This window comes from Hipposideros armiger, unplaced genomic scaffold, assembly GCF_001890085.2.
Source record: "Hipposideros armiger isolate ML-2016 unplaced genomic scaffold, ASM189008v1 scaffold_337, whole genome shotgun sequence".
Classification (NCBI taxonomy): domain Eukaryota; kingdom Metazoa; phylum Chordata; class Mammalia; order Chiroptera; family Hipposideridae; genus Hipposideros; species Hipposideros armiger.
This window is the reverse complement of record NW_017731687.1, coordinates 1,796,139-1,805,894: the sequence shown is the minus strand read 5'-3', so window position 1 is coordinate 1,805,894 and position 9,756 is coordinate 1,796,139. Positions and strand designations below refer to the sequence as shown.

Here is a 9,756-nt window from a genome sequence, read left to right as displayed (position 1 = left end):
TGGCTCCGTCAGCGGGCTGAGTGGGTGGGTCCAGGCCTGCCCTTGCCCGCCTGTGAGTGTGGACGAGTTATCCTGCAGGCAAGCAGGACAGGGAGCTCTCCATTAAAACAAAAAATTTTTTGATGGCTTAGGTGCATTTTACTGCTTTTCTTGCAATGTTTTTTTGTTTTTAATTCTTCATTTTTGTCATCTGTAAAATGGGTAGAATGGAGATTACTATGGGATGGCCTGATATGTAGAAAAGAATTAGTGGTGCTCGATACATTATCACTCCCTTGGGCCTCCCTCACCCCATCTTTCTTGTCACCGCTAGGTAACCCCTCAATTTCTTCCCTGTTGACCTCTGTTTGAATCCAGGACCCTGAACAGGGACAGTACCTCACGGCTGACATAATCTGCCATGGCTCAGGGCTCTCAGACCATTTATGCAAATTCGTTTCTTAGGACCTCATAATCTCTAAGAGATGCACAAGTCAGATTTTCACCGTCTTTCTTTCAAGTTTTTCTGTGGCTCTCTGCCAGGATGTAAGTTCTGAGATGATCTCAAGGTCCCACGTGGCCTGGCCTCTGACCAGACAGACACGTGCTGGTAAAACTTGGCAGGGGGGCTAGGGAGGTGGGGAGGGGGCAGTCTTGATTTGCAGCATTTGCCCGTTTCCCTGGTGTAAATACTCCTTCTAAGGCCAGGTTCAAGCTGCCAACTTGACATCACGGTGCGTGATGCACAGGTTGCCTCGCACCGCCAGCCCCTGTCCCCGCCCCTCTTGGCCTTACCCTCTTCCAGCCCCAATCCGTGCCCTGGGCTTCAAGGTCTTGCCCACCAACTCGGCTCTGTTCCTAAGAGGCCTTGACTCACAGTTTCCTTTTTTTGATAGTATCCCCGTTAGACCGGGTGATGAACACTGTAGTTACCTCGTGGAGTCCGCAGAGCCCAGCCAGCATATTTCGAGATGAGGTGCAGGAAACCTGAGATCTAGTTCCCCAAGCTCCTGAGATGTGGCTTTCGGCCACCGATTCTGCTCTCCTGGCCTCAGCCAAATGGGGCTGCTTGAGCTCATTGCATTACTGTGTATGTGCTTCCTCTGAGTGGACTGGGGCAGGTCACCATCCTAGGGGCAACCCACATGATTGTTTGGGGGCCCAGGGCAGAGTCTAATGGGCAGGCTGGAGTTCATGTCTAGAGCAGGTTCTGGGAGATCGTGGGACCTCAAGGGATGTGACAGAGAAGAGAAAAGGCAGGTAGGCAGGCTGGGAAGGGGAGGACAGCGGCCCTGCCTGGGGACTGCCCACCTGCCACGTGCTGCACTGAGCGCATTAGGCATGCAGTGCTGTGCTGTACTATGTTTTGCTATGTTCTGTCATGTCCTGTTGTTATATTCTTAGGTTACAGTCTATTGTGTTATATCATGCAGTTATGTTATATTGTGTTACCTTGTGGTAGACTGAGTTGTGTTATGTTCTGTTTATTATGTATATGTGATGCAGGGTTACATCCTTGCAGTAATCCTATGAGGCAGATATTATTATCCTCATTTTATAGGTGTGCAAACTGAGGCTTAGAGATTGCAGCATCTGCGACACGCGTTCATTAATTGAATAATAGTTTGCTGAGCACCCGTGGCCTCACCTTCAACCACTCTCACCCTTGCTCGGTCCACTCCAGCCCCAAGCGTTTTCCTCCTTTCAGGGCCTGGCACCCTCTGCTTCCAGCTTTGCACACACCTGACACCGTCTTGTCCTGTGGGTCTCAGCTGCGATGTCGCATCCTCACATTTGTGAAGATGCCGATATGTGTGTGCAGGTTGTGCACAGTTCTAGAAGGGTCCATCTGGGTTAATCACTGCATGGTGCCTCCTTGCATTGACATATAAAACTGTACCCAGCAGCCATTCACCTCCGCCAGCGTTTCCCCTGAACACCCGACATAAAGTAACCCCCAGTCACTCTCACTGCCCCCTTTCATAGCACTCATCGACCATCTAAGAGTGCGCTGTTCGTTTTCACGTTCACTGATGGTTTGTGTAAGCTTCGTGAGGACAGGGCCCCCTTCCTTCACGTTCCCTGATCAGAGAGGCCGGCAGGTTGAGGTCCCACGGGTGGAGAGCAGGTGGACCTGCGCTGGGTCCGCTCTGTGTCTGACTACAAAGCTCTGGCCCTCTGGCCCCCGGTGGGAGGATCCCACCAGAGACCATGAGGACCAAAGGCCCATGAGCTGGCCCAGGACAGTGTGCCCCTGCCCTCTCTCCAGCCGAAGGCAGTCGTGCAGCTCTGTGAGCTGCTGAAGCTTCTCGGCTTTGAGAGACTTGGAGCTGCGTGAACTTGCTGGCAGCTGCTTTGGTGCCAACGTTTTCTCTCACCCCTCTCTAGCAACAGTCCAGGGCGAGAAAGCCACGCTCCAAGAGTAAAAGCAAGATAGACCTTTTGAAGAAGTGTATTGAAGACAAAATTCAGCTCTTTGACGAGCCGGCCCCTGAAGACCTGGTTGAAAAGGTCAGTGCTTCTGCCTCCTCTGTTTTTTCTCGTTGCCCTTGGCAGGGCTGGCGGCCACCCCACCTGCAGGGCGCCCATAGCCCCCCCAGGGCTACGGCTGTCCATCTCCACCAAACCCGGTGTTTCTAAGCTGTGGTCCCGCAGATGGGACACACCCCTTCCCCTCACGCCTTCCCACCTGGTCCTTCTGTCTGGAACCCTCTCCCTCCTCTTCTCTACCCGGAGGTCTCCAGTTCATCCTCTGGCCCCAGCCCAGCTGCCCGTGGCTGCTGCCATCTTCATGCCTGGTTCTGTGCTGAGACGTTTGCACGTGTTGCTGCACTTCTGTCTCGCTTTTTCTCTGGCCTACTCCCCTCCGCGCTCCCACGGCAGCCTGGCCTCCCTGTCCGGCCCCACGGCAGCCTGGCCTCCCTGTCCGGCCCCTCGCTACATATCCTTTATGCTCCTGCACATGCGCACACGACCCCACGGTGCTTGTCTGTGCTCCTCCCCCCTCCTGGAATTACCTGTCCACCTTTCCTTACCTGGATAAGTGAACTTTGTCCTTAGCCATCCTCAGATGTTGCGTCTGTCCTCAGGTGTCCCCTCTTTCAAGAAGCCTTGCCGGAACACCCCGCTGTTCCCACATGTTCCCCCCACTTTCACCTCCCTTTCTGAGCATAACATGTATCACACTGTTCATTCAGTCATTCCCCTGGTATTTTGAGGAGGCAACAATGTCCCAGGCACTGTGTTAATGTCCTCGGGGCTGCGTCAATGACTCAGGCGGTCCTGGTCCCCGCTCTCAGAGGGCCTGCATTCTAGATGGAGGAGAGGGACAAAAGACTCTTGAAATCACAGGCCATGGTCAGTGCCATTAAGGACGTGAGTAAGGGGATGTGACAGTGACTGGGGCCGAGGGTAAGGAGACGTGGGATCCCCTGTAGGTGGGAGAGTCAGGTTAGGTCTCTCTGGGAAGGTGACATTTCAGAGCTGACATCATGTTGTCACGGCCTGGGTGCCTGCTGTCCCCCCAGCACTCAGCAAAGCATAGGCTCCCAGGAGGGGTATGTACCGAGAATGGGTATGTCAAACCATATGTTAGAGCTGCTGTTTTCGTTCCTACCTTCTGTCCATGTCCTTTGCCTAATTTCTCATCTTTATTTTTTTTAGTATAAGAGTATTTCTCAGAACACAAGTGCTTGCGCTGGCAAAGAGCCGTGGGACTGCTCGGGGCAAGGTCGGTGGCTCCTGCCAGGGGCGTCTGGCTGTTGATGTCTTAAGGGACCCAGGACATAGGTCCCCACTCGTGTTCTGTATAAAATTGAGAAATAAGAGTCAGGCAGGAAGAGGCAAAGATACCGTCTTTCTTATTGCTGAGGGCTACTTCCCATAGTTGTGTGATGTGGGACTTACATGTGAGGCTCTCGCTTCTGTAAAATGAGTTGTGACAATGATAACCCACTGGTCCCAGGGTTTTTGTGAGCAGCACAGTAGCGAGGCACTTTTGCACTTTGGAGTGGGCCACAATGCTAGTTTTCCCCAATAATGGAGCAGCTCCATGTGCCCCAAAATCCAGGCATCTCAGAGGAAAGCAGAGGGGAGCCATTTGTCAGCTGTGACCTTTTGATGACAGGCCACCTTCACAATCACCTATTTCACTGTGGCAAGTGCCAGTAGAATACATACTCGTGAGTCAACGGCTTTCATGTCCCTCCTGCAATTGACCGATCGCGCATCTCTCAGCATCCCGGTGGTGATTGTTTGGAGTTTCCATTTGCAGGGTAATTGCGGAGGGAAATGACAGCCCTCGGTGTGAGTGCCGGCAGCTGAAAGTTGTGTGATCGTGTTTCGGGACTGGGAAGCCCCTCAAAGCTCATGCAGCAGCTGTAAAGAGGGAGCTGGTCTTGCTGACCGTGGCCCCAGCCTGGCTGGCAGTGTGGTGTCCGCAGCGGGACTCCGGCTTCACAGCCGGGGCTGCAGAGCACGCCCTCTGTCTTCCCGAGCACCCACGTCAGATATCCCCGCAACCCTCAGCCCCGGGTGGATAGATTCCTTGTCTGGACACCTCCACCTGTAGAGACTGGGAGAATTGTCCAAGGTCTCTTGGTCAGTGAGTGGTAGAGCTGGGGTTTGAACAAGGCATGCCTGCCTTCATCACCCGTGCCCTTTCCGTCACAGCGCTGTGACCTCGGCGAGCTGCGACACTGAGATGGCGTCAGCCCTGCAAGATGACTGCTCGGCGTTCCTTCCATTTCCTTCCTTCCGTTTCCTTGTCCTTCTCTCCCTTCCCCTTCCCTATCTCCCTCCACTTCCTCCTCCAGGGGACGTGTTGTGGGGGGTTCCCTGGGCCAGACACTGTTCTAGGGCTGTGCTTTTGACATGGTCACAGCTCCAGAGAACAGCCACCTGCGCATCGACCATCTGGAAGTTTACATGCTGCCATCGGGTAGAAAAGCCACCTGACTAATCTGAGCTCCCCCTTGAATGAATGGTTGGGCCACTGATCCAGGGAAGGAAGACGGACAGACAGACAGACCAGTGTGGGCTTCCTGCCTGCCCCCTTTTTCTGTACAGCTAGTGGGTTAATGGAGTGAGGTGTCAGCTTTGGTCACAGCCAGGTGTCCAGAGAAACACAACACAAATTATGTGGCTCATTTTAACTTTCCAGCTATTAGAAATACATCTGTCTGTCTGTCTGTCTCTCTCTATCTATCTATCTATCTTTCTTTCTTTCTTTCTTTCTTTCTTTCTTTCTTTCTTTCTTTCTTTCTTTCTTTCTTTCTTTCTTTCTTTCTTTCTTTCTTTCTTTCTATCTATCCGTCCGTCCGTCCATCCATCTCTGCTTTTTACTTAACGCTGAAACATGACAATTTTCCATTCAGTATGTAAGCTTCCTCATTGCTTTTTTCAGCAGCATAGCATTGGTATGTGTGACTCTTAAATGATTTAACCAGCCCTCAGTTAATGAGCATTTAGGTTCTTTTCAATCCCTTGCTATTTGAAATGACCTTGGAACATCTGCATGTCTCCCACACCTCTCTGCAGTGAGGCAGGAGAATTATCACCATCTCCACTTCACAGATGAGAACACTGAGGCACAGAAAGGTTGAGAGGCTTGTCCCCCGGTCACTTACGCGTTGGTTGGTGGTGTGAAGCCCATCCCTGTGTTCTATTAACAGGCCTGCTTGATGCACCCAGAAATGAAGAAGATATTTCGGTTAATCTTTGGTGTACTCTCCTGCTGTTTTGGCACACAGCATATTTAAGTTTCTCATACATATGTATTCCTTAGCAACATTTAAATATAAATGAAAATGATACCACGTAATTCCCCGCTCACCCGTTCTTTCTGGGATTATTTTAATGAGGTCGCCCTGCGTCTGGGTGGCGTGTCTACGACATATCCGTTCACCTGTTCATTATTTATTCCCTCTTTCCGGGTTCTGTGATGTGCCGTGCCGGCTCAGCTGATTAGCAGCCCCTTCATTCAGAAGTGGAACTCGCGCATCATAATTGGCCCTGCCACCTTTTGTGTTTTCTGCAGCTGCCTCCGCAATTATGCAGAGGTGGCTGGCACTTGTGTCAGGAACAGTTCTTCACACTCCTGTCATTTCACAAGTGACTCGAGTGCAAGCCTGAGAGTAATGTGCTCATTTTCAGATGACCTGACGAGCGAGAGCCGATGGCACAGGTCCTTATAAAGCTTAGAAAGAGGGCATGTCGGAAGGGAGCCCATTTTAGGATGAGGAGGGGGAATCCATCCATCCAAAGGCTGGGGAAGCCTCCAGCCAGTTCTCTTCATGTCTCCTGTTGCTCCCGTTCTATCCTTAGAGGCAGCCTCTGTCAGAGTCATCTTCACGGCTTCCCATTACCCCCAAACGAAATCCAGGTTCCTAAGCGTCGTGTTCAGGGCCTCGCAATCAGTCATCAGCTTACCTTTGTCATCCTCTATGCTACTAGCTTTCGCTTACCACAAGGTTATGGTGGCTGCCTGTGCTTGGTTTGAATATAGTAACTTTTTGCTTCATGGCCCATTTCACAATTTTACTTTTCAATTTCATGAACTTGTGCACACGTTCCTTTGAAGAGTCAAATAATTCTGCAAGATTTGTGCAGAAAAACCAGCATTTTTCCCTGCAGCCACAGACACACAACATTTTCAAATCCCCAGAGGTGACGATGTTCAATTTTTTAGCTTGATCTTTCGGTGTTCACCTCCATATCTTTAAAGAACATGCTTGTCTTGCTATTCTTGATTTCTCTGTTAGGCATTAGCACTTCATTTTTCTTTATGGAAGATAAGATTTCTCTGTCTTTCTTCTTTCAGCCTGCATCACACAAGAGCCCTTTCTGTCTTCATCACCCCCAGTGTAGTTATATCTGTATTTAAGATTCCTAGTGTGATTATTTTTCAATGTTAGTCATATCTGAGCCATATAAAAACTGAGATTCATTTTTCTTTCCTGTATTAACTTTTTTGGGGTTTTTTTTGGACTTAATATTATCCTTTGGTTTCTTCTTTGGTAACTTTTCTATGTACTTAGCGCTAATGCAGTCCTCTCCTTGACAGTTGTCCAAATATCCTATCAGGACTGCCACACAAGTCATGTCTTCTAGTAATCGCATCATCCTGAGGACGTGTCTCTGTCCTTCTGGCATGTCCCACTCTGGACTTTGCCCACTATACCTTATGCACAGCTGCCGTCTTGGGGGTCATGCTGTGAATTTTCTTCACCCCTCTCTTTCCTGATATGGTTCTTATTTTAATGAAATGCATCCTCTGTTGGTTTCCTAGAAAAGGGCACATGGGAGATTTAATATTTTGAAATTTTGCGAAACTGAAAATGTTTTTATTCTGTTTGCCAATCTTGGAATCCTGGGAGATTTTCTGAAGTAATTTTGATGATTTAACTCCCCTTCTTTTTCTTATCTGTCTTTCTAAATCTGTCATGATTCAGATGTTGGGCCTCTTGTCCATTAGCGTTTTTATTTTCCTTTTTCAATATTTTCTTTTGTTCTTTTGCTTTACTTTCTGGGAAATATCCTAAGTTTTATCATCTAAACCTTTAATTGAGTTTTTCATTTTTGTTTTAAATTGCTAATTTATCAAGAGGTGTTTTTTTTTCTTTCTGAATGCTCTTTTCTTAAAGAAATAACATTTTCGTGTTATTATAAGGCTACCAACCTCTTGTATCTCCCTGAGAACATGAATGTTTTTCAAAGTTCATTTTTTAAAAATTCCTGCATATTTCCTGTTACCTCTACGTTCATTACGGGCTTTCCCAGGTGTGTGGTTCTGCTGTCATTTAAGACTGAAGCACTTAAAAGCTGCGTGGAGGCTCTGAGCCTCTAAGTGGGGCTTGTAGTCGATGCCCTTCTCTCTGGAGTGACCGGCTGGGCCATTCACGTGGGGAGTATCAGTGTCAGTATCTTTAGATCTTTCTGGAAGGCTGGTCAGCGGCCCCAGAGAAGACCAGTCTACCGAGCTGGAAGAGGCCCAGATGCCCACATTCCAGAAGCCTAGGGGGCAGGAGAGCTGAGATTTTAGTCGTCAGTTTGTACAATTTGACTTGAGCCCTCTGTTTTCTGTGTGGGGCTTTCACCTTCAACTGTGCCTGGTTTCTCCCAGTTCAGAGACTCTTCCAGAGAATAAACCTGCAGTTACCTGCCGGGCTGAGGGAGGAGCGGGGGTCTGCTGGGCAGAAGCTGGGTGCGGGGGTGCGCTGGAGGCTTGTTTCTTAGTGAGAGGCTCACCCTTTCCTCCTGTTTACCTTCAGCTCCCACCCCCACTTCTACACGCGCCTGCGTTTTCTGATACGTGGAGGGGTTCTGCAGTGTAAGCGATGTTGTCTGTGCTTGCTCCGTTGCTGGCTTAGCACCCAGCTTTGGGGGAGCTGCCGAGCCCTTTGCCATTCAACCTCTGCTCCTCAGCTTATAACATTGTTTTGCTTTGTTAGGGGCCTGTTAGGCACCAGAGACTGTACTAGGCATTGTCTCCTATTGTTTCATTGTTTTCACTGACAAAACAGACCAGAGAGGTTAAGCAACTTGTCTAGGTCGCACAGCTAGTTAAGCGGTAAGTGGTAACAGATCAACCATAAAACAAAACTGTGCTGACTTGACTTTTGCTTGTAGATTATTTTGATAATGGGATGGATGTTAGTGTCTTTTCAGACATTTTTCTTTCTTAAATTTAAGCACTAATGATGTTTATTTTATGAGGTGGTAATTCATTGAACAAATATTAACCCGACACACCTTTACTGAGTGCACTCCCCTCCTGGTGCAAGGTGAAGGAGAAAGCCCTAAACACTTTCCATCTCCTTATTCCTTCTGGGCATTTGGGACCCATCCAGGAAAGCATACGTGAAAATGCCCTGCTTCTGGGGAGGACCAGCCACTGGAATACAAGTACCGGCTTATATTTAAATCAGCCTTCTTCTCCCAGCATTTGGATGTGAGATCTTAATGTGACCACTCTTTTTACATGGAGGAAATTTGCATTCGAAAAGTGGCACTCCTGGCCTCTCCATCCCTTGCCCACTTGTCTCTAAGGAGGGTGTTATCTGATTGGTGGGATTAAAGAAGGAACTGGGCATGCTCAGTGCATCTCCCTCTTCATCGCGAGCCAGCTGCCTGCAGGAAGCCCCCATTCTCTGTCCAGGATGCAGTGAGCGTGGTGGGGAAGCCTGCTGTTTGGGGGAGTGTATATTTGTTTGGACACACATCCGAGCCTCATTCTCCAGCCGAGTTTTCATCAATATTAAAGCCAATGTTGGCATCTCTCTGGCTGTATTTGTTTCCAGACCTGGACAAGGAGGAGGGCTGTGATAACTCAAACTCCTTAGAATCCCAATTATTCTCCACTGGTTGACAGAGGTTAATTTTAGGTTTTGCCTTTAAAGGACATCAGTGCTTAGAAGGAGCTACTTTGAAATGCACAGGCTATCAGGGAAGCTGATAAGGAGGTCATTTGAAATAAGAGTATTTAGCAGCATATTGTTTTGCAAATGAATTTTTATGACTTTAGGCAGCTTGAATATTTAATGAAGCCTGTCATTAATACCTCACAGAAATGCAAATTTGTATCCTTTCCCAGGAGTTCTTTTAGACAAGGATGAGAACCCTCTCTAGAGGCACAATCTGTGGTGGTGTAATTAACAAATTAGGTTTTCCAGAGCAGAAGAAGGAAGGCATTTGGAGAATCTTTTCTCTCTCTCTCTCTCTCTCTCTCTCTCTCTTTCTCTTCTCTTCTCTTCTCTTCTCTTCTCTTCTCTCTCCCTC

General features: G+C 48.7%; 1 protein-coding gene across 1 annotated transcript in view; it reads left to right on the top strand.

The window, feature by feature from the left end:
- EVC2 (EvC ciliary complex subunit 2) overlaps positions 1 to 9,756 on the top strand; it is a 105,537-nt gene that overhangs the window by 76,474 nt on the left and 19,307 nt on the right. Inside the window, exon 13 of the mRNA XM_019661149.1 lies at positions 2,368 to 2,490. Coding sequence (XP_019516694.1) covers positions 2,368 to 2,490 — 123 coding nt within the window. The remainder of the gene's footprint in view (positions 1 to 2,367; positions 2,491 to 9,756) is intronic.